The following is a 24,270-nucleotide window of genomic DNA, read 5'->3' on the forward strand; positions in this document are numbered from 1 at the left end:
CGTTCCAACCTTGAAGCTTCTAATTAAGTGAAATTGTACAGGACCATTCATATTTCGAGATTAGCCCTTTTTCACTTTTTATTAAATTTTTACAAAGTTTCAATTTCTTACTTAAAAATGTTTCGAGATCCTCTCAATTATAGGCTATTCCGAAATAGTCCTTTCAAATTTTTTTGTTTTTTTTTTTTTATTGAGACTTCCTTAGCTATATTATTTTTATTTAAGTTTTTTATATCTAGTTAAATTAAAAATTTTATTGACTTTCATAATTTTATTAGTTACAAGTTATTAATTAATTTAGTTTTATTTACAATAAAATAATAAAAGTAATTAAATTTAATAAACTTATTAATAAATTTTATAAAAAATTTAAAGTTAGTTAACAAAAACTATTTAATTAAAAAAGTTTAGAGAATAACAATTAAGAAAATAAAAGTTGAATAGGCTATTTTAGAATGGTCCACCGTTGTGATTTAAAGCACTGTTATTTGTACACCCAAAAAAGATATACATCTTACACCTCTTGATCTAAGGGCAAAGAATTAGTGTTTGTCTTGTTTTTTTTTAGATACTAAAAAATCAAAGGATTTTTTAAATATAGAATAAAGAGGTGTAAGATGCATACTTTATATAGAAAAAATATATAAGTAGCATTTTTCTATATTTTAGGCTAAATTACACTTTTGGTTCTCAAATACAATTTGTTGTAATTTTTAACTTGAACTTTATAAATTGTTGCAATTTTTAGTTCGGCAACATATTTTAGTTAGCTAAATATTATATATCGCTAATATAAATTAAAATGATGTAGCAGTTTCATGATTAATAATATGATAATAATTAAAATATTGTATTATCTTTATATTAGTAAAAAATAAATATTTAATTAATTAAAATAGATTGTAATTATAATAATCTATTAAATATAAATTAAAAATTATGATAAATTTAAGTTTCAAGATCAAGCACATTAGATGATCAAAATTGTAATTTAGCCTATAGTTTATGTACAGGGGTATATTCATGCTGTCAATCGGTGGGCCCCACAGGTGCATGCGCTGTGTAACGCTGGATCCCGATTTTGAAAATCCCAAGACGTCGTGGGTCCACTGTATCTCGTAGGTGACACAGCAAGGGGAGACCCCCCCCCGCCACGTAGACGTCGATCTTCGATCCGACGGTGGCAGATGCATCCTCGTCGTGATCGAACCATTCCCTCGCCGACCGTTTGGGGACTGGGCCCCCGAGGGCACTGTCGTCATTTCACTACCGCGCCAGGCGCGCGACAGATGTAGTTTGGATCTGCGCTGCTTTTATTTCACTAGTTAAAAAAAACGCTTGACATCGCCTAGGGGCGCCGTAAATGTACCCTCATCCATATACCAAGGGCAAATTGGTAAATTCATTCAGACTAAAATGCATTCACTAATTTGGATCGGGGATACTTCGAGGTACACTTAGGAACACTCTTAGCGAATGATCGTTTCGCTAATTATCCTGTAATTCGCGCTAAACATGGTTACACGACTATTAGCTTTAGCTATAAATAAATAATAACCCAGAAAATTTCAAAATATTATTTTAATTAAATAAAAATAATTAACGACTTGTAGCAAGTACATTAAAGAGCCATCTCTTTTTTTCTCTTCCTCTCCCCGCCTCTCCGATGTTCCTCTTCTTCTTCGTCTCCGCCTCGGATGCGGTTCGCGCCCTCTCCGAACCCTAGCCGTGGCGCCGCCGATCGGCCTCCGACGAAGCGACGATAGGATCCTCCGCGACATGGAATAGGGCGCGGTGGCGGTCGTGGCGGTGGCGATCTATCAATCGAACGAAGTAGGGCGAAGAGCGAGCTCCGGCCATGGCCGCGGGGGGGAAGGGGGCGGTGGAGAGGGTCCGGAGAGGGCTCCGCACGGCGCTCTTCATGTTAACGATGGCGGCGTCGCTGCTCGTCGCGTCGGCGCCGGTGCTCGTGGCGGTGGGGGACGTGGCGGTGTCGCTCGTGCTCGCGTCGAGGCTCGCGTGCGCGAGGTGCTACGGCGTGAGGGCCCACGTGGAGAGGTACGGCTTCAAGAGCTCGTTAATGGACGTACCCCTCGTCTCCATCCTCCGATCCCTCATAATCACATGTAAGTTTTGGCGACGAGCTTGTGTTCGTAATGGTTTTGTATTGAGGTTGTGCAAGCGATTTTGTTGGTTATCCCCGTGCTTTTGTTTTGTAGGTTAGCTTTTTCGAAATGATTGGAAGATTATATTGTTCTTTTACGGGAAATTACTTTTTGTTTTCTATGAACGAATGCGAAAATACCTTTTGGAGCTGAGTCTCATTTGAATTATGTTTTTTTTTTTCTCTAACAAATGATTATAGTTTTGTTTCCATATTTTTCTAATAACATGAGATTAGATTTCTGAAATCTCCAGGAGGTTTTTTTTTTTTTTTGGGTATAAATTTGCTTCTATTGGATGAGGATAGTGTAAATTATTACAGGGGACCCTTTTGGTAGAACTTATATAATATTACACTTGTTTGGGGATTATTATGCGAAACGTTCTATTTTTACATGTCCTACACATTTCATGTTCATTGATCAACATATAACTTGTCTTAGAACTTATATAGATTGAAATATTTGTGTTTTTATGCCATTTTCTAGATTTCACTATTTGCACCATTTTCCCTCTTTTTTCTCTCGCCTTTATAAGTAGTTATAATGGGGAAAGATAATCAAAATTTCAATTATAATTTCCCTTGTGGTTGCAGGTGTGTATTCTATGTGTGATAGTCCCGGGCTTTCTCATGGCCCTTATCTTGGATCTGCAACAGTATGTTCCTTAGCTTCTGTTCTCATTTTAGCAATCAAAGCTTGCGTTTATACGCCTCCATCTGACGTCGGTCTTGGAGCTCCGCCATCTATGGCTAGCCACAAGCTGCATTTGAAGAGATCATGGGGAATGCCCGTTCTTTTCCTCTCTTCATTGGTTTTCGCTCTTGGTCACGTTGTCGTCGCGTACAGAACAAGCTGCAGAGCTCGCAGGAGGCTTCTATTTCATCGTCTAGACCCTGAAGCTGTATGTCGGTTCACTTGATGTTTTTTTTTTTCATACAAGCAGTTTTTGGGTTGTTCTTCTGTACCTTATGATGTTGTGTCTAGCTTGTTGCATTATCATTTTAAACTTGTCATTCAGTTAAAACTTAGTTTTTGTTTCCTTTTCCTACAATATTATGAACCCATCCTCATAGTTTATTTTAAGAACAATGCTCTGTTATCTTGTGCAGTTTCTGTTCTGTGTAAATTGCAGCACCTGTTTTATTTGAAGTTTACTATTATTTCTAATTTCGTGACATTTAAACTCAGGTTTTGGCTGGCAAGAACGTCTATTCTGGATACCACAAAGTTTCTCGTTCTTCCATACCTTGCACTGGAAAATTTTACTCGAAGAGTGATAGTGAAACAAGGAGAAAGGCCGTAGTTCGTAATGATCGAGATCTTCCGATCAGTATGCTTGCAGACAGTGACAGCTTGTTCATTGCGTGCCAAGGGCTTACAGTACATTATAAGATTAGTTATTTTGATTCGCCGCTTTCTCTTTCCTTAGCCTCCTCAGCGCTACGTGAAAGTTGCAATAGTGTAACTCCATCAAGCACTTCCTTGGGAAGGCTTAAAGTTGAAAGTCATATCAATAGGAGCTTTACTAACCAATACCATAATAGCTCTTTATATGCTCCACTTTTGGCAGAATCTGCAACCTCCCCCAATTCTTTATCAAATGAAATTCCTCAAATGAGTCTTGATGGCAGTAGTGATGAATGTTCAAGTAAACCAGTGAATTTCAGAGTTGAGGTAGAGGAAAAGGGGAAGTTTGCTATTGTCTTGGTACATGGGTTTGGAGGAGGAGTGTTCGCATGGAGGCATGTTAGTAGTGTACTTGCTAGGCAGGTGGGCTGCACAGTTGCCGCTTTTGATCGACCTGGATGGGGATTGACTTCTCGACCACGTAGAAAGGATTGGGAGGATAAGCAATTGCCAAACCCATATAAGCTTGAATCACAGGTTATTCCATTACCCTTATTAGATAATAAGTTTCATTTATTCATGTTTGTCTCAGAGATAAACTTATACACTATGGCCTCATTCCTTGCCCACTTCCACTGCTTTTGGTTTTTCAAACTTAAGGTCTATTTGTTTGAATATTTTGGCAGCTCATACTTGAGGTCTATTTGATTGATTATGTTGGTGGACAGACTTCAGTTTTGTTATTGGTAGTTTGCTTGTTCCAAGCCCTGAACACATGTGAACGGCCATTCGTTTTCAGAAAGTGTAAGAAGTAGAAAAAGTTGCCATGTATTATTTCTATTTTTTTTGTCCCTAATGAAAACCCTAGGTGTTTATATTGCATATAATATGCCATTTGACAGTCCATTCGATTGCAGAAAACAAAGAAATGGAAGCAGTACCAAACCAGGCTTATATATGCATGCGAGCATTCCAGTAGTTCTCTATCTCAGCTAGGTTAAATAGAATATTTTTCTGTTTTTGCTAGTTTCTTTGCTTGTGCTAAGGAGCTGGAACCATTTGCAGAAATTGTATTTTGTGGTCTTCTTTTGAAACATTGTTGCTGCAATTGCATTAAAATTGTCAATTCATCATGTTGCTGCATGATAAATAATATTGTTCAATCCTAACTTTTTTGTTTTTTGAGGATACAGACTTTGGGAAAAGATTTAAAGTGGGTTAGTTTTTGGAATAGGACAGCTATAACATGGAGGTGGCACATGCAGAGGCATGTGATCCATTATCCATCTCTTATGAAGCTCCCTCGAGAATTCGTATTCCCACACTGGGAAGAATAGAACGACTAGAAAGATGGTATGTGTATATTGATGATGATGATGATGATGATGATGATGAGAACATTTACAAATCACATCTTTTGTAATTATTTAGGAAGACTGATAGATATGTTTGAACTAAGTATATAATAGGCTCAAACCTCAGATCCAAAGCTTTAAGGTCGTCTCTGTTTTAGGGTCCCTAAGGCTGATGGGGTCGGGGTACCGTTGTCTTGCAATGATGGATACCAGAGATCAACACAAAGCTTTAAGGTCGTCTCTGTTTTAGGGTCCCTAAGGCTGATGGGGTGGGGGTACCGTTGTCTTGCAATGATGGATACCAGAGATCAACACAATATGGGTGAACGCAAATTGCATGCTGTTGGAGTATTTTATAAAATTCCAAATACTAACCACTTAGCCAACTTAAGATTGAGACGAGACGAAACCTTGGAGAACCAAGTTTTAGAGAGATAAAATTTTCAAGTTATTTCCATCGTTTGTCAAAAACCAAAACTTCGAAATCGTTAATGAATGCCTAAAGTTTCTTTCTAAATTAGATTTTTAATAAGTTTTAGCTTCTCTTTGATATGTAAATAGATGATTCCTCTACTTTCCTGAGCTATATTGGAATCCTCATTAGAGGAGCACCATGGAAGAAGCTTTATAATATAAACTTCACTAATTTATCTCATTAAAGTATATTAGTAAATTATGAAAACATATGTATTATCAACATTTGTATTACATATTATTAACAATTGTAGTTTGAAGCTCTTTCTGTAGTGCTTCTGTGGTGGAACTCCAATGAAGCTTTGGGGGAAGTGGAGAATGACTTACCTATTATAGATGGAGAGAGAAACTAAAGCGTTCTAAGAGGCCAATCTAGGACTAAAGAAAAAGCATTCGAAAAGGCCTCGAAGTTTGGGTTCGGTTAACAGAGGAACTGAAAACATTATTTCTTTGGTTCACTAAGGTTTAGTCATCCTCATCTTGAAGTGATTGGATGGCTGGTTGATATTTGTCCTACGAATGGCTTGGGTTTATGCCACCTATAGCCCTGTCACATGCCAACCAATTAGCCCAGTTCCAAGGAAAAACTTCGAGATAGGCATGTATAAATTTGGCAGATGGGAATCATATGGATCAAGAACTTATAGTAATCTATATGGAGATATCTCCTGTACTTGTGCAATTATGAAAATATGATATCAACAAATAAAATACAAGGTAGTATCTAAATCAACACTGCTGATATGGAAAAGCAGGTATCTTAACTATGGTAATAATGATTTGTTAGAGGCCTTCTTAACCAATAGAGCAATAATGTCTTCTTTTTTTTTGAGAGAGAGAGAAAGGTAGCATGCTACCTGCTTCGTTTATTTTATTTAAAAATAAACTTAGCTGGAAATGTGAATCAACTAGGATTCGAACTTGGGTCTCGGGTACCAACCACCAAGCCCTTTTGCCACTTGCGCTAGGAACGGTCGGTAATAGAGCAATAATGTCATGCCCAAGGAGCAGCATCGTATATGTAGAAGAAGGGTGATTTTAATGCTAACGAAAAGGAAAGTTTGCAGTCAGCATTCGAGATTTCAGTAAATCAACTGACATTTTCAAATAATCTAGGTAGCTAGATGCTGATTTCTATTGCAAGCACGGGGTCACTAGGCTATGGTTAGTCTCTGAGTATATATTGGAAAACAGATGTCTACAAGTAGCTGGTTGTTCCATTGGTTGAATGAAAAAGGAAACAGGCAAGCTTCTCCTTCAGCTATGAGGAGGAAACGTGATTCCTGAATTTCTTTGATGAAGTAAGAAATGGAAAGGAAGAGCTGTACTGTAGTTTCTGGAAAAGACAAGTTCAAATGAGCCAAGAGATGATATCCCACTCTGTTTGATGCTACTTGATTAATTGTTTCAGTCAAGTTGTTTGCTTATTTCATACATCGTACTTTGTTTCAGCTATTAGATCAAAGTGTGCAACTTTTGAAGACCATGGCTCTTCTTTTGTAAACATGTGCAGGTTGATCTTCTTATCGCTTTCTGTTCGGAAATGGGCTTTTCTTCTGTAGTTTTTGTTGGTCATGATGATGGAGGCCTTCTTGCACTGAAGGCAGCTGAGAAAATTCAGACCTTTGTAGATTGCAAAGTAAGTGACTGACATCACAACTGCAGTTAAATTTTCTTTTTGTTAGATAAGCATAAAATTGTAGCTTATAAATGCTATTAGTACTTGTATTAACTTGCAGTAATGCTGTTGTTTAACATGTGCTTTTTTCTGTTTAAAATATCATAACATTTCCCATACTCATTTCTTACAAAATTATACATTAGTATATGTTGTTTTCCTCTGATGGCTTGGCTTTTTTGCTACATTATCCTTCTATTAGGTGGAAGTAAAGGGAGTGGTTCTAGTAAGCGTCAGCTTATCCAGAGAAGTTGTCCCTGCCTTTGCCCGGATACTTCTGCATACTCCGCTAGGGAAGAAGCACATGGTTCGCCCTCTGCTCCGTACTGAGATTACTCAAGTTATTAACCGTCGTGCATGGCATGATCCCACTAAGTTCACATCAGAGGTTCTGAGCCTCTACAAGGTCAAGGTCTTAAACATCATAATCTTTACCTCAGTGCCAGAAAGTACCTTATTTCTTTAAGGATATATTACTTCCTTGATAAATTGGAAATGCCAATAGGGAAGTAATTACACTACTCTTCTAGCAATTGAAAATAACTGCAGAAGAGAAGATCACTTAAGCAGTATTTTTTTTTTTTGCTAATTAAAATGATTCATTTTGAACTCAGGCACCATTGTTCGCAGAGGGTTGGGATGAAGCGCTTCACGAGATCGGACGGCTGTCCTTTGCAACAGTTCTCTCAGCGCAAAATGCAGCATCGTTACTAAAATCCATCGAGGACCTTCCTGTTCTGGTTATAGCCGGTGCTGAGGATGTGCTCGTGCCTCTCAAGTCGGCCCAAGCCATGGCTTCCCAGCTCGTGAACTCTGTAAGAATTTTTTTCGCGCTTTCTCACCTAATTTTCACGTAGAATCAATAAATGATCAAGTCTCCTCCATCAGTTATATTAATGCTTTTCATATCGCTCGCTGTTCGGCAGAGAGTTGTTGCAATTTCCGGCTGCGGGCATTTACCGCACGAGGAGTGTCCGAAGGCGCTCCTTTCGGCCCTCTCTCCTTTCATATCGAGATTGCTATCTTCGGCAGACGCTTTACAAAGACATTAGCATTTTCTTTTTTCATTTCCTTTATTGTTTCTCCTGCAATGAGAAGAGTAGATCTCGCCCTTTCTCTCTTTCTCTCTCTCATGGTTTGAGTCCTTAGTCCTGGAGCCAGACCCACTACTTGGCGGGGTACTAGAGCTCCCGTAATTTTGTCGTGGTGTTTTTACAGCCGTTCATGTAATCTCTCTGTTAGAGTTATTTCTATTAAGCAAGTTAGATTTGTACAGCAGGCAATGCATAACCATTAACATCGCATTGTGGAGCGCATCTCAGTTTAATTACTGGTTGGCATGTATCATCGAGATTGTATTGATTATTAGTATTCTAAATCGCATTGCTACCGATGTCAATTTGGCGTGATATGGAGTGTGCATACCAAGTATTTTTGCTGCTTGTTTAGTCGCCTTCTTCTTGGTTTTTGGGTTGGGGATTAACTTTTTGCTCGTTCCGATAGTTCTCTGAAAAGGTATAGGGCCCCTTTGTTATCATTTTTTTTTAAAAAAATTTATATTGAATTTTGTATATAAAAAAAAGCGCAGGAGTGAGCAGTATGTTGCTTGCAGATTTTTATTAAAGACATTTATTTGACAACAGAAAGTAAAAGCTTGGATTTTTTTCATTTTGCTTCCAAAATTATTGTAAATAAGGAATTATTTATTGCTCAGCCAGATGCATTATAAGTTAATCAATTAGAATAACAAATTATTATTTTTGACACCTATTAAATTATATAAAATTAGTATTTATAGAAATTTAAAATTGACGACTACTCCAAACAACGACTATAGTATTTTAATATTTTTCCTAATTTTTTAAGATACCTTATGTCACTTTGACTTATTCGGATTTTATTTTATTTAAATTATCTTTAATTGCAGTTGGCATTCTTAAATAAGCTTATTAAAAGCTCAAATCTCAATGTCAAGCTCAAGTAGCTATATTAATATTGGTGCCTATTTGCCTTACTTCAACTTCTAGCTTCCAATAGTTCTAATGGAACCATACCTAATGGCTAAAAATTTAATGATTAGCATAGTAACAAGACTAGTTACTTTATATTTTTAACCAAGTTCATTTCTAAAATAAATAAATAAATAAAATAGTGAGGGCACAACCTTTTTGTCAAAAAATAATAATAACAATAATAGTGGAGAATTTGTCATGCAAACAAATTTATTTTTCTATTCAAAACTAGTAATGTATTATACACTATATACCCTAATAAACGTGTTCAGATTCTCTACAAATTTATGCTTAAGAAATTTCTGCATACAGGATCATCGTGTCGCGCATCTCACAATGCATGGGATTAATTTGAACCATCCTACTGTACATCAGACGGTTTAGATTTATCATGTAGCAAATTTACAGTCAAAAGCTCTCATGTTAAGTAATTCCATGGACTAGTAAGTACGCAAATACATATGAATATATTTTTCTTTTTTTGATAGAAATATAAAAATATATTTTAACCCACTCACTATTATATACTTAAGATTATATTATTTACAAAATTAAATCAAGTATGACCAATGCTATTTGTATATAAAAAAAAAATGTAGATCTTATACTCCGTCATCCAAGGGTGATAATATTGGGTTCTTATCTTGTCAAAAAATAATAATAATAATCCTAAAAACCTAAAGAAAGTTTAAAACCCTAGGATGAGGGAGCCCTTCCAAGCGAGTATTTTTTTTCAATTAAAAAAAATAAGTAAAAAAAAAAAAGATAAAAGTTAGAAATAAAATCAGAAAAGAAAATTTGTAAAAAAACTAATAGTGGAAAACACATATAAGGAGCTCACTTCTAAGAAACATTTTTTTAAAGACAAAAGTAAAAGAAGATTAAAATTTAAAAAATAAATAAATTTGACCGGTTTGCTTTTAATTTTAAAAATAAAACTTTAAAAAATTTTGGGGCTTGATTGCAACCTTAAAAAAATGAAATAATTAATTATTCTGACAGAGATATGAAATTATTTTAGTTTTGAGAAATTTTAAAAAATATTGTGCATTATTTGTATTTTTTTGGAAAAAAAGAGCTTGTGAAATTTTTTAAAAAAACAATCAAGTGTTGTCTAAGTTTATCAAAAGGCTCAAAAAAAAAAAATCACATATAACACTAACAAAATAAATATGACTTATTTTACAGTAACATACGCTAGTAACGCTACAATATAAAATTGTTTTTCTTAATAACCTGACTAAAATAAAATGTAGTCTAGATTTATATATTTGTTATATTTTATTTTAGGGAAAACTTCAAAAACCCTCCTGTGGTTTCACATTTTTTTATTTTAGTACCATGTGATTTAAAGTATATCAAGTTAGTACCCTATGGTCTCTCACTTTATCACTTTAGTATCCTGTGGTTTAAAGTGTATCAAGTTAGTACCCTGTGGTTTTGCACTTTATCACTTTAGTATCACGTGGTTTCACACTTTATCACTTTAGTACCCTATAGTTTAAAAAATCACAGGGTACTAACTTGATACAAAATTAAAACCATAGGGTACTAAAGTGATAAAGTGCAAAATTATAGGGTACTAACTTGATACACTTTAAACCACAGGATACTAAAGTGATAAAGTGAGAAATCACGGGGTACTAACTTGATACATTTTAAACCACAGGGTACTAAAGTGAAAAAAATTAAAACCACAAGGGGAGTTTTTGAAGTTTTTTCTTTATTTTATTTTATTTTAAAGTAATGCCATTGGTACATTTCAAAATAAAATGTATATATTACAATCTATTTCTTCAAAAATTATCATCAATAATTTTTTTACATTTATAAAATATATTTAAATTTTTATAAATTTTAAGATGGAGGTGTAAAATATATACACACCTTTTGGGATACAAATAACATTTCTTAAATTTTTTTCCTACGTAGATGGCCATTCTAAAGGACACATTGAATAAAGACCTCGGTAACTTTATCTGATTTGGAATACACACTCAATACTTCTTCTTCTTTTTTTTCTGATTGAGACTCTTATAATTTTAATTTTCAAAATTAAATAATTTTAGTATAAAAAATCTATAATTTTTTTAAAATTTAATTATAGTTTCATCAAAATTAATAAGTTTAATTATTTTTTAGTTAAAAAAAGTTAGTACATTTATAGCTCAACTTAATACCTACAATCATTTTCAGCAAATAATCTTGATCAATTAATGATTTAGTTAGATAATTAGTTAAAAAATTTGTAACGGCCATGCCTAAAATACTTAAGCTCAATTATTATTTGCCGATAATTGGTTAAGAAATTTGTAACTGTCATGCCTAAAATACTTAAGCCCAATTATTATTTGCCGAAACTCATCCTATGCTTCTAGCTGGTGATTGATTCTGATACCAAATGTAACGATTCGATTCGCAAGCAATGATAACTTGTTGGGTCTAAACCATTTATTATTAGTGTCCATAATCTCTTATTATAGCAAACACAATTTCATTTCTATCCGTGAGACTATTAGAGTGTCACAAAATATTAATTAAATAATAATTTAATTTATTTAATTAACTAATTGTTTATGATATTGCAAGATAAAACTAAATATTAATTAATAAAATAATTAATATTGTATACTATTAATTAATAATTTAATGAATCATAAGTAATTTAATAAATTAAATAATTAAATAATTAATAGTTAGATAATTAATTAATAAAATAATTAAATTTGTCAAATATTAGATTAATTAAAGAGCTAATACAATAATTAAAATTATATTTATTTTAATTAAATTTGTTCTCAAGTTGAAACAAGTTTGTCTTCCAAAAGGATCAGAATAGTAGTTTTAGACTTATATCAATTTATATCAGCTTATTTTTCAAAACTAAAAACTTCTATTTTCAAACTTTCAAAATAGTATTTGAATACAAATAAGGGTCCATTTATTTTGGTGTAAATTGAGTGATGGAATTCAAGTTCCATCACTTCCGTTATTTGTTTTGATGTAAGTCAAAAATATAATGTAATTCAAGTTATATTAGACCACCACTTCACCTCCTCTCGACTTTCTCCTCTAAAGTGCCTAACTCGACTTCCACTGCACTCAATCTTCTTTAAAAAAATTTATTAAATAGTAAAAGCTAAACTCTACTTTTTTTATAATGAATGAGAATTATGTTATTTATAACAAATTAAAATTATCTTTAAATAATAATAGAAAAATTAATTATATAAGGCCAATTTGCATAAAATATCCACTTATTTTGGACTTTTGCAAAATCGGACCACCTTTTTCGTTTTTGCAGATTCGGTCCGCTCCTTATTACTTTTTCTCTTTCCTCTTTCTCTCTCTTCTTCGTTTCTCTCGTTCTTTTTTTTTTCTCGCCGGCAGAGCGGAGGCGGAAACGGTCCGTCTCGCCTCTCACCCTCATGCTCTCGCCCTCGTCCATGCACCCCCCATCTTCCTTGCCTCCGACCCCGCCAAGGCCGCACCGCAACTTTTTTTTTTTGCTTTTTTCTTTTCTTTTCTTCTCCGACTCTTCTCCACCGTCTCCGACGACGACGCCTCTCGCCCTTCCCTGCCCTTCTCATCTCTCCCTCTCCCCCATTTTCTGCCGGCGAAGATACGCCTCCGACGACGATTTATCTTCGCCGGCGCCGACGTCGACACCGTAGAAATCACTGCGGCGCTACAGCCTCGGAGCAGGAGATCCTTAGCGGCGTCGTCACCGACGCCGTAGCTGTCGGCAGAGAAGGTGACAAAAAAAATTATAGAAAAAACAGAAAAAAAAAATAAAGATAAAAAATTATATAAAAAGAATGATGAAGATGAAATTGCATCTTTAATTAAAAAAAAAATTATAAGTTGCACTATTTAAGATGTAAACTGCTGCTTTAAGATAAAAATTATACTCTTTGAACGAAAATTATACTATTTTTTATCTTAAACTGCATCCTTTTAAGTGATATTTATACTGTTTCTTCTTTTGTTGCACTGTTTCTCCTTTTGTTTACACAGAAATGGTGCAACAAGAGGAGAAACAGTGCAACAAGAGGAGAAACAATATAAATATCTCTTAAAAGGATGCAGTTTCTCCTCTTATTGCATTGTTTTTTCTCTTGTTGCACTATTTCTCCTATTGTTTACATAGAAATGGTGCAATAAGAGGAGAAACAGTGCAACAAGAGAAGAAACAGTAGATATATCTCTTAAAACAGTGCAGTTTCTCCTCTTGTTGCACTATTTCTCCTCTTGTTTACATAAAAATGGTGCAACAAGAGGAGAAACCGTATATATATATATCTTAAAACAGTGCAGTTTCTCCTCTTGTTGCACTGTTTCTCCTGTTGTTACACTATTTTTCCTCTTGTTTATACAGAAATGGTGCAACAAGAATAGAAACAGTGCAACAAGAGGAGAAACAATATAAATATCTCTTAAAAGGGTGCAGTTTAAAATAAAAAATAGTGTAACAAGAGAAGAAATGGTACAACAAGAGGAGAAACAGTGCAACTTTTGTTTAAAGAGTGTAACTTTCATCTTAATGGATGCAGTTTACATCTGAAAGAGTGTAATAAGAAGAGAAACAGTGTAAATATCTCTCAAAGAGTGTAATTTTCGTTTAAAGAGTGCAGTTTTCATCTTAAAGCTGCAGTTTACATCTTAAGTAGTGCAACTTATAATTTTTTTTATAGTTAACGATGCAATTTCATATTCATCCTTCTTTTTATATAATTTTTTATCTTTATTTTTTTTTTTCTGTTTTTTCTATAATTTTTTTTTGTCACCCTTTCTGCCAACAGCCACGGTGCCGGCGAAAACGCCGCTAAGGACCCCCGCTCCAAGCCTGTAGCGCCGCAGTGATCTCCACGGTGTCGACGTCGGTACCGGCGAAGATGCATCGTCGTCGGATGCGGCAGAGAATGAGGGAGAGGGAGAGATGAGAAGGGCGGGAAAGGACGAAAGAGGCGTCGTCGTCGGAGACGGTGGAGAAGAGTCGGAGAAGAAAAGAAAAGAAAAGAAAAAAGCAAAAAAAAAAAAAAGTCGCGGCGCGGCCTTGGCGGGGTTGGAGGCGAGAACGGTAGGGGGTGCGTGGACGAGGGCAAGAGCGAGGGCGAGGGCGAGAGAATGAGGGTGAGAGGCGAGACGGACCCTTTCCGCCTCCGCTCTGCCGGCGAGAAAAAAAAAAAAAAACGAGAGAAACAAAAAGGAAAGAGAAAAAGTAAAAAGGATATTTTGATCAGTTTACTGAAAAAACGGACCGAATCTGCAAAAACAAAAAAGGTGGCCCGGTTTTGCAAAAGTCTAAAATAAGTGAATTTTTTATACAAATTGGCCATTATATAATAACTTAAATTTTATAACAATAAATTAGTATTATATTTAAAAAATACCCCGCCCAAAAAAAAAACACGTATTTCCATTTCTATGGTTTCGTTAATTAAAAAAGAAAAAACTTCAAAAACCCCCCCTGTGGTTTCGTGCATTCTCACTTTGCTACCCTGTGGTTTAAAACGTATCAATTTACCCCCCTGTGGTTTCATTTTTATCTTTTCGGAAGCTTTTTCGTTAATATTTCGTTAAATTATATACAAAAAACTTCAGATAACCATCTATATTTATCGAATAGTCACTTTAGTATCTTTTAATTTTAACTTTGTCACTGATTTTAAAAAAAAATAATAATAAAATTGATAACAAAAAGATAAAAACGAAACCACAGGGGGACAAATTGATACGTTTTAAACCACATGATAGCAAAGTGAGAATGTACGAAACCACATGGGGTTTTTTCAAAGTTTTCCCATTAAAAAATGTTTCGACAAACTCACCGCAGCTAGATTGTCATGTGATGGGCATTTCTCTTCGACGAATGCGTGTATCGTTCACGCGGTTTTATTGGATGAATAGTATAGTAGAGCATACCTCGGATTTTAGACCCTTTCCCCCACTTCTCCTTTCCCTTTGACGGACACTCTTCTTCCCCACCCCAACAGCAATGGTGACGAGCGGCTCCGTCCCCTCGGCTCCCCCGCACTTCGTCCTCGTACCGTTACTGGCGCAGGGCCACCTCATCCCAGCCATGGACATCGCCGCGCTGCTCACCGCCCGCGGCGCCGCCGTAACCCTAATCACCACCCCCGTCAACGCCGCGCGCCTCCGCCCCCTCGCCGATCGCCTCGTCGCCTCCTCCTCCCACTCCGGCCCCTTTCGCCTAGCCGAGCTCCCCTTCCCCGCCGCCCCCTTCGGCCTCCCCGAGGGCTGCGAGAACCTCGACCTCATCCCCTCCCCGCCCCTCTACCTCAGCTTCTTCCGCGCCGCCGCAGCGCTCCGCGGGCCCCTCACCTCCCTCCTCCGCTCCCTGCAGGCCCCGCCCCCCTCCTGCCTCGTCGCCGACATGTTCAGCCCCTGGGCCGCCGACGTCGCCGCCGACCTCGGCCTCCCGCGCCTCGTCTTCCACGGCCCCTCCTGCCTCACCGTCCTCTCCTTCCTCTCCGCCCAGCGCCACGGCCTCATCGGCCCCGGCGCCGCCGCCGCGGAGCCCTTCGAGATCCCCGGGGTCCCGCACAGGATCACGGCCACGCGCGCCGAGGTCCCCGGGTGGTTCAACGTCCCCGCGTTTGAGGAGCTCCTGCGGAGCATCCTCGAGGCCGAGGCCGCCGCCGACGGGGTCGTCTTGAACACCTTCGAGTTCCTCGAGGGCGACTCCGCTGCTGCCTACGGCGCCATGCTCGGAAAACCCGTGCACTGCATCGGGCCCTTGTGTTTGAGCACTAAGGACTCGGTCGGCAACGTCGGGAGGGGCGGAGACGCCGCCGTCGACACAGGGCGGTGCGTCGAGTGGCTGGCGGCGAAGAATCCCCGGTCGGTGATCTACGTCAGCTTCGGGAGCCTCACCTACGTGCCGCCGAAGCAGGTCATCGAGATCGGCGAGGGCCTCGCGGCGGCCGGCGCGCCGTTCGTCTTCGTGATCAAGAAGAGCGAGGTCGCGTCGCCGGAGGTAACACAGAACTGCCGTTTCTTCTTTTCTTTATTAAAGGAATGTGGTGTGTCTATAGTTTGTCGAATTCAAATAGGTCCTCCAAATCATTACCACCGTTTTCTTTGTGCGTGAAAACTGAGCAACTCTGGTGAAGTTGAAACTTTTAAGTCATTTTTAGTAATCAGACTTTTAAATCTAAGTTGGTTTCGTTTGATTTGATATAAAATATTTGAGGTGTTTAAAAAATAAATTGTACTTGTATTATATATTACTTATTTTAGTGATCATCGAAAGAGTTAAAATTTGAAAAAATGATAATGTAACGCTGAAAATTCCAATTCCACCAAGGATTGACTCTACACTCCTACAAGCAGAGCAGACCTACTCATATTTACTCTCGTATCATATAAAACAATATTGGAACTGGGGACGCAAAAGAATTTGAATGTTAAGGTCTCATGCTCTGCTTTCATATCATGTAAAGTAATAATTATTTTTTGTAAAAGATTATAGAATAGTGTTTTGATCAATTGCGCTCAAGCAGGTAGCGCAGTGGCTCTCCGGCGAAGGGGGCTTCGAGGATAGAAACAAGGAGAAGGGGATGGTGATAAGAGGGTGGGCTCCGCAGGCCGTGATACTGTCGCACCCGTCGGTCGGGGGGTTCGTGACGCACTGCGGCTGGAACTCGGTGCTGGACGGCGTGACCGCAGGACTGCCCGCAATCTGCTGGCCACACTTCGCCGACCAGTTCATGAACAAGAGACTAGTCGTCGACGTACTCAGGACCGGCGTGGACGTCGGCATTAAAGGCCCGCTTTCCTACGTGGATCCGAACAGCGTGCAGTTGGTGACAAGGCAGGAGGTGGAGCGGGCGGTGCGGAGTGTGATGGACGGCGGGGAGGAAGCAGAGGAGAGGAGGCAGAAGGCGGCGAAGCTCGCGGAGGAGGCGAGGAAGGCGGTGGAGGAAGGAGGGTCGTCTTACAGAGACTTGGACCGGCTCTTGCAGTTTCCCTCGCAGAAATATTGCAATGCGGCATATTGCAATGGGGCAGGTTAGATTAGATTAAAAAAGTACTTCTAAAATTTATTTATCTTATTAAAGAATTGCTTATCTTCAAAAATAATTTGTTATTTATCTTGAAGGGGTTGGTGTCTTTCTTCTGTTGAGTTATGATTTGGTTGGAGTGGTTTGGTATTGTGGCAGTAAATTTTCCTGTTCTTAAAATTCTCTGGTCCAGTTGTTCATACGGCTGTCTCCTTTAATAATTAATGGTAAAGACTTTTCAATTTGCAAGAATGCTACCTCCCAAATTACAATTCGTTTCGTCATCATTTTTTTCTTGTCTTCTTTGCCTACGGTGGCGAGGCCTATGGTGGCGATGTATCAAACTACAGAGACAACTATGAATGTATCAGGGAGGATATATATACAAATCATAGAATATTAAGAAAATTAAATCTAATCACTTAATTTTTGCATAAACTTATTTACAATTTAGCACCTTTACATGGACCCAAATAAAACAAAGGGAAAACTTCAAATATCCATCTTGTGGTTTCACTTTTTCTCATTTTAATATCCTGTGGTTTAAAGTGTATCAAATTAGTACTATGTGGTTTTGCACTTTCTTACTTAGTACCCTGTGGTTTAAAGTGTATCAAGTTAGTACTCTGTGGTTTTGTACTTTCTCACTTTAGTACCCTGTCGTTTCGCACTTTTTCACTTTAGTATCCTGTGATTTAAAAACCACAGGATACTAACTTGATACAAAAATAAAATCACAGAATACTAACTTGATACAAAAATAAAACTATAGAGTACTAATACACTGTAAACCACAGAGTACTAAAGTGAGAAAGTGCGAAACCACAAGGTACTAACTTGATACAGTTTAAATCACAGGATACTAAAATGAAAAAGTGCGAAACCATAGGAGGGTTTTTCAAGTTTTTCCTAAAACAAATCCTTCTTTTATATGTATATTTTTTCATAGACCGAGATCTTTGTTTTTAAATATTAACAACATACTAATTTTTAGAATTTTTAATATTTATTTTTTATTATATTAAAACTATAAAAATATATATTAATTATATTTGTTATTTTTGGTAATATTTATTTTTGTTAACTTTGAGAAAAATACTTCAGATTTCTAGAAGAGAGGTTTTTATTATTATTAATACATTTATATGTAAATTTAGTAAAAATATTTATATTAATAATTTAAAATTATATTGCTTTCTTTTCGAGCTAGCGCCGTTACTGGAAGACGAAGGAGGCGCAGGCGGCAATGGGTGCACTTAGGGATGCAAACGGATCCCGGTTGGTGGAGCTCCCGCCCCGATCCGCCCCGACGGGAGCAGTAAATGGGAGAAAATAAACGGATTCGGGGCAGTAAACGAGGTAAGTTTTACGATCCGAGACGGATTCGGGACAGAAAACGGGGGAAATTTTGATCCGCCCCGAATCCGCCCCGAATCCGTCCTGTCATGATCCGCCCCGAATCCGTCCCGAATCTACCCCGAATCCGCCCCGTCATGATCCGCCCCGAATCCGCCCCGAATATCATTTATATTTTTTAAAAAATATTCCTAAAAAATAATATATTTACAAAAAAGCTCAAAATACAAATAAGTTATTACTCTTATTTCTAATGTATTTGAAACATTTGAATTTTGTTTTGAATTGTGATTGNTAATGGTAAAGACTTTTCAATTTGCAAGAATGCTACCTCCCAAATTACAATTCGTTTCGTCATCATTTTTTTCTTGTCTTCTTTGCCTACGGTGGCGGCGAGGCCTATGGTGGCGATGTATCAAACTACAGAGACAACTATGAATGTATCAGGGAGGATATATATACAAATCATAGAATATTAAGAAAATTAAATCTAATCACTTAATTTTTGCATAAACTTATTTACAATTTACCACCTTTACATGGAGCCAAGTAAAACAAAGGGAAAACTTCAAATATCCCCTTGTGGTTTCATTCTTTCTCATTTTAATACCCTGTGGTTTAAAGTTTATCAAATTAGTACTTTGTGGTTTTGCACTTTCTTATTTAGTACCCTGTGGTTTAAAGTGCATTAAGTTAGTACTTTGTGGTTTTGCACTTTCTCACTTTAGTACCCTGTGGTTTCGTACTTTCTCACTTTACTATTCTTGTGGTTTAAAAACTATAGGGTACTAACCTGATACAAAAATAAAACCACAGAATACTAACTTAATACAAAAATAAAATTAAAGTACTAACTTGATACACTTTAAACCACAGAGTACTAAAGTGAGAAAGTACGAAACCACAGGGTACTAACTTGATACAGTTTAAACCACATGATACTAAAATGAAAAAGTGCGAAACCGTAGGAGGGTTTTTCAAGTTTTCCCTAAAACAAACCCTTCTTTTATATGTATATTTTTTCAGAGACCCAGATCTTTGTTTTTAAATATTAACAACATACTAATTTTTAGAATTTTTAATATTTATTTTTTATTATATTAAAACTATAAAAAAATATATTAATTATATTTGTTATTTTTGGTAATATTTATTTTTGTTAACTTTGAGAAAAATACTTTAGATTTCTAGAAGAGAGGTTTTTATTATTATTAATACATTTATATGTAAATTTAGTAAAAATATTTATATTAATAATTTAAAATTATATTGCTTCCTTTTCGAGCTAGCGCCATTACTGGAAGACGAAGGAGGCGCAGGCGGCAATGGGTGCACTAATAGAGGACTCGCAAAGGCAGGAGGCGTCGAGCATAAACATGGTGTGAAGTGATTATCACCTCCTTCGCCGGGGGTACCACCTATCGGCTTATAATCCTTGAATGGCCTGCTCCATGTCGTTGTTGATGTCCACAGGGTCACTGGGCACTGCAACTGCCGCTGCCGCCCTCGTCCTCGTCTCCGTCTCCGTCCTCGTCTCCCTACCTGAAGCTACATGAAGACGCGACAATGCGGAGCTCATGCACTTGTTGATGTGGCCACCAAAAATGCATCGCGTATATATTTATATATATATATTAATTGATAATAACATCACGTCAACAAAATGGTCCCTCAATATGTCACGTCCTGCACAAGTCAATCACAGACTATCATGTGTCCAAAAAAAATATTGGACGCGTCCGGTGCACCATAAACCAATACTAAAATATGTATAAATGATAAATTTTCATAGTACAATAATTTATTTAGAGAAAGAGAGAGAGAGAGAGAGAGGAGGTGAAGTAGAAGTAAAAATTAAAGAGAGAGAGAGAGAGAGAAGGTGGAGTTAGGGATGTAAAATGAGTCGGGCGGCACGTGGGCCGTCCGGCTGGGTGCTATAAGCACCCGTGCTGGCCCGGCCCGACCAAAACATTTGGGCCGTGCTGGGCCTACATTTTGCAGCCTGATGGTCCGGCACGGCACGGCCGAAAACAGGCCTGGGCCGTGCCAGGCCGAGGAGGGGCAAGCGGCCCGGCACCCCAAGACATAGCCCCCCTCCTCCCCAGGAGCCTTCCTCGCAAAGTATGCTAGACCTTGGGAGGAGTGGGTTTGGTCCAATGGACCAAACAGTTTTGGTCCATTGGACTAAAAATTCATGTCTATTTTTTTTTCAAAAAAATAATACAAATTTATTTTTTTAATTTTTAAAATATTTGTTATTTTATAATTATTTTTATAAATTTTAAATTTTTAATCAAAATATCAATTTAAATATAAGTATTTATATTTTTAGATTTTAAAAATTAAAAATAAAATAAATATTTTAAGGGGCCGGTCTGGAGCACAGCCTGACCTGGCATGGCCCATGCCTTTCGGGCCGAAGGGCCGTGCCGGGTTTAAGGCTAGATAGCTTGGACCCGGCACGACCCGGCCCAAATTTGAAACCGAGCCGGGCCGACTCTTAGCCAGTTTCAGCNAAGAAGGAATTCCCACAGGCAAAGTTGCATCAATATTTAGTAATGTTGATCAACAATTCTCTAATAGGGATTGTTGGAACCATCTTAGAAACTTAAGAAGAAAGGACTTGGATAATGGAGATGCACAAGCAGTCCTAAGTTATTTTAAAAAGAAGCAGGCTGAGAATCCGAATTTCTTTTATGCTATTCAATGTGATTGTGATGCTCGATTAGTAAACTTATTTTGGGTGGATGCTCGATCTCGTTTGGCTTATGAATATTTTGGTGATGTTGTTACATTTGACACAACATACAAAACTAACAAGTACAACATGCCATTTGCCCCTTTTGTTGGATTGAATCATCATCGTCAATCAATTTTATTTGGTTGTGCTTTGTTACAAGATGAATCTGAACAAAGTTTTATTTGGTTATTTGAAACTTGGCTGGAGGCAATGCATGGAAAGTCACCCATATCTATTATTACTGATCAATATTTAGCTATTGGAGCAGCTGTGAGAAAAATGTTTCCAAGAGCTCGTCATCGTTTATGCCTTTGGCTTATTAAAAAAAAATTTCCAGAGAAGTTGTCACATATATATCATAAAAACTCTGACTTCAAGCGTGAATTAAAAAGATGCATTCGTAATTCACCTTCTATAGAAGAGTTCGAAAGGGATTGGTATGAACTGATGATCACGAATGGCTTAGAAGAAAATGATTGGCTTCAAGGTCTCTACAAGATTAGAGAGTTATGGATACCTGTGTATAACTGAAGGATCTTTTTTGCAGGAATGAATACAACCCAAAGAAGTGAAAGCATCAACACATTTTTTGATGCTTTTGTAGATTCAACAACTTCATTAAAAGAGTTTGTCACAAAGTATGAGAAAGCAGTTGATAATCGTTATGACAAAGAAAAGAAAGAAGATTTTGATTCAAGGCACAAATCACGCATTTTAAAGATTGGGTCAAAAATAGAGCAACATGCAGCATCAATTTACACAAGAAATATTTTTAACATTTTTCAAGATGAGTTTGTTAAAAGCTTTCACTTCACAAGGGAAAAGGTTGAAAAGAATGGCTCTGTTTGTCAATACAAAGTGTTGAGTTGCTTTGATCTCAAGGATAATTTTGTTGTTTGTCTAGATCTAGACTCAAAAGCTGGTAGTTGTGGATGTCATCTCTTTGAATTTATGGGTATTTTGTGCAGGCATATGTTAGCGGTTTTTCATTTTGAGAATATTTTTGAATTTCCTAGTCATTAAGTTTTACAACGTTGGACAAAGGAAGCAAATAGAGGCTATAGATGTTATGGACATGAAGTCGGTGTCGAAATTGATCCTCATATGTCTGTAGCATTACGAAGCATGAATATATGTCGTTATATGAACAAATTGTCTTGTATTGCTGAGAAATCTGATGAGATTTATAGAATTATCATTGCCGACTTGAGTCAACTTTGCACGAAGGTTTGTATGATGGAGAATCAATCTTCTGTATGTAATGAAATTGATGACACAAGTCAAAAAGTGATAGATCAACATGTGCACCAACAGAGAAATGAAGCAACTATAAGTGATCCACATGTATCGCAAACCAAAGGTCGTAAAAAAGTTACCGAGAAGGAGTCACACAGTGGGAGATTAAAAAGTGGTCTTGAGATCTCGTTGGCTCGTGTAGCAGTAAAAAGAAGATAATGTCAGTTGTGCGGGGGATATGGTCATAATAAGCGTAGTTGTAAGGAGAAAGAAGATCATACAAATGTGAAATCATCTGCTAGTCGAAATTCATAATTTCATGTGAATTTTGCTATATACTATATTTTGTGTAAGTATTTACTATCAAATATTTTCTATTTTTATTGAAATTGGCATGTAATTAGTATTTTTGTTACTAACTAAATAGTTTTCTCACATTTTCAATCTTTTCCAAATATCTTTCAGGTACACTTTTGTATCTTACTATAGCAGGTTAAATAGGAGCAAAGATTGCTTTGCACAGGTGATTAGCGCAAGTCGACATACTCATCTTATATACTTTCACTTTTATTATAGATTGAAGTTCTGACTTGTTTTTTAATTTTGACTACTTGCAGGTTCTTTTTTGTGTTCTGTTTTGTAACATTATAATTCATAGAATATTGTCTAGATATTATTTTTGGACTCAACTGAATGTAAACCTTTAAAGATTTGTGATGACATTTCAGGTTTTTGTAATTACTCTAATTATATATATAGGTTGCAAATACAATCTGAAAGGTGATATTTTTTTTCTATTTAGAATGGTTGAAATAGTGTAAATGTGAAACTTATGAAGTTTTTCTTTTTTTTGGGGGGGGGGTGGTTTTGAGCATGAAAGTTTACATAATTTTTTTTATCCCATACTCATGTATAAGGTTTGTTACTCTAATTATTTACATTAATTTTATGTGCACAAAAAACATTCGTTTTTTTAAAAGTGTGAAAGCATATAATGAAGTTTAACAGTAAAACATATTATAAAGGGGTTATTGCTATAATTGGCCCTTGAACTTTACTTAATCTGTTAATAATTTCTTAAAAATTTTATTTATTTTAATGTGAATTGTTGTAGTCAATTAAATTTTGATTTTTTTATAAAATTAAATTTTAGTGTATTAAAATCAATTGCAACCATCTAGTTAATTTTGAAATTAACTGAATTTTACTAAATTTCAGTGTATTAAAATTCAGATTCTTTATCCCTTCTAATGTATGTTGCGAGTAAGTGAAAGGAGTATAGAGCTGCACAGTTCAGGCCAACAAGGAGAAAAAAAATCATGAATGCATGCACCAAAAGATATTGGGGAGAGAGAGAGAGAGAGTGCTAGTGCGAGATCGCGTCAGGCATTAAAGTGATGGTGAGAGATATGACAATTATTTGATCTCAACTCAATGACCAGTTAAAAAAATTGCCATTACTTTATTTCGATCCCTGGATTATATTTAAATCTACGGTCCAAAAAGAGTATAACATTGTTCACCATTGAGTGGTTGTCTGGGGACAAAAATTTGTTGGGCAGCGTGCCCAAACTATTTGGGCACGCTGCCCAACAAATATTTGTCCGTTGTCTGGAGGAGGGTATTGAATTCAAATTCTTAATTAATGTACTTGCGATATATTTGAATTCAAATTCTTAATTAATGTACTTGCGAGAGATATATATATATATATATATAGGGTAATTTCATCACTAGCTTTCTTAAACATGAAAATATTACAAATACTCCTATAAAATTAAAAATATCATATATACCCCTTCAAATGTAGAAAATTATCATAATTATTCTTTCTTCTAACTGACGTTAGGGTAAAGTTATAAAATTACTAATTTACCCCT

The 24,270-nt window shown here is 36.6% G+C and overlaps 2 protein-coding genes across 5 annotated transcripts; both read left to right on the forward strand.

The window, feature by feature from the left end:
* LOC109717780 lies at window positions 1,627–8,428 on the forward strand. Of its 2 annotated transcripts, none has more exons than XM_020243681.1 (7): window positions 1,627–2,126; window positions 2,759–3,066; window positions 3,354–4,049; window positions 6,855–6,980; window positions 7,222–7,431; window positions 7,634–7,834; window positions 7,946–8,428. In XM_020243681.1, exons 1-7 carry the CDS (start codon window positions 1,859–1,861, stop codon window positions 8,069–8,071), a joined length of 1,935 nt encoding a protein of 644 aa, XP_020099270.1. In that variant the 5' UTR covers window positions 1,627–1,858; the 3' UTR covers window positions 8,072–8,428. The 2 variants fall into 2 exon arrangements, with proteins under 2 accessions (XP_020099270.1, XP_020099271.1); XM_020243682.1 differs by having other exon boundaries at window positions 1,629–2,126; window positions 7,222–7,425.
* LOC109717359 (UDP-glycosyltransferase 73E1-like) lies at window positions 14,871–23,189 on the forward strand. Of its 3 annotated transcripts, none has more exons than XM_020243105.1 (4): window positions 14,871–16,031; window positions 16,558–17,065; window positions 19,704–19,793; window positions 19,888–20,211. In XM_020243105.1, exons 1-4 carry the CDS (start codon window positions 15,030–15,032, stop codon window positions 19,968–19,970), a joined length of 1,683 nt encoding a protein of 560 aa, XP_020098694.1. In that variant the 5' UTR covers window positions 14,871–15,029; the 3' UTR covers window positions 19,971–20,211. The 3 variants fall into 3 exon arrangements, with proteins under 3 accessions (XP_020098694.1, XP_020098696.1, XP_020098695.1); XM_020243107.1 differs by lacking the exons at window positions 19,704–19,793; window positions 19,888–20,211 and adding exons at window positions 22,856–22,913; window positions 23,008–23,189 and having other exon boundaries at window positions 14,872–16,031; XM_020243106.1 differs by lacking the exons at window positions 19,704–19,793; window positions 19,888–20,211 and adding an exon at window positions 18,269–18,396 and having other exon boundaries at window positions 14,872–16,031.

The sequence above is a fragment of the Ananas comosus genome, linkage group 11 (assembly GCF_001540865.1).
Source record: "Ananas comosus cultivar F153 linkage group 11, ASM154086v1, whole genome shotgun sequence".
Lineage (NCBI taxonomy): Eukaryota > Viridiplantae > Streptophyta > Magnoliopsida > Poales > Bromeliaceae > Ananas > Ananas comosus.

Excerpts from the sequence above, each read along its gene's own strand:
- LOC109717780 (XM_020243681.1), top strand. The coding sequence starts at position 1,859 with ATGGCCGCGGGGGGGAAGGGGGCGGTGGAGAGGGTCCGGAGAGGGCTC. Across the intron at positions 4,050-6,854 it reads CATATAAGCTTGAATCACAG|GTTGATCTTCTTATCGCTTT; the intron begins GTTATTCCATTA and ends AAACATGTGCAG. Across the intron at positions 7,835-7,945 it reads CTTCCCAGCTCGTGAACTCT|AGAGTTGTTGCAATTTCCGG; the intron begins GTAAGAATTTTT and ends GCTGTTCGGCAG.
- LOC109717359 (XM_020243105.1), top strand. The coding sequence starts at position 15,030 with ATGGTGACGAGCGGCTCCGTCCCCTCGGCTCCCCCGCACTTCGTCCTC. Across the intron at positions 17,066-19,703 it reads GGCATATTGCAATGGGGCAG|CGCCATTACTGGAAGACGAA; the intron begins GTTAGATTAGAT and ends TTTTCGAGCTAG. Across the intron at positions 19,794-19,887 it reads AGGCGTCGAGCATAAACATG|GGTCACTGGGCACTGCAACT; the intron begins GTGTGAAGTGAT and ends TGATGTCCACAG.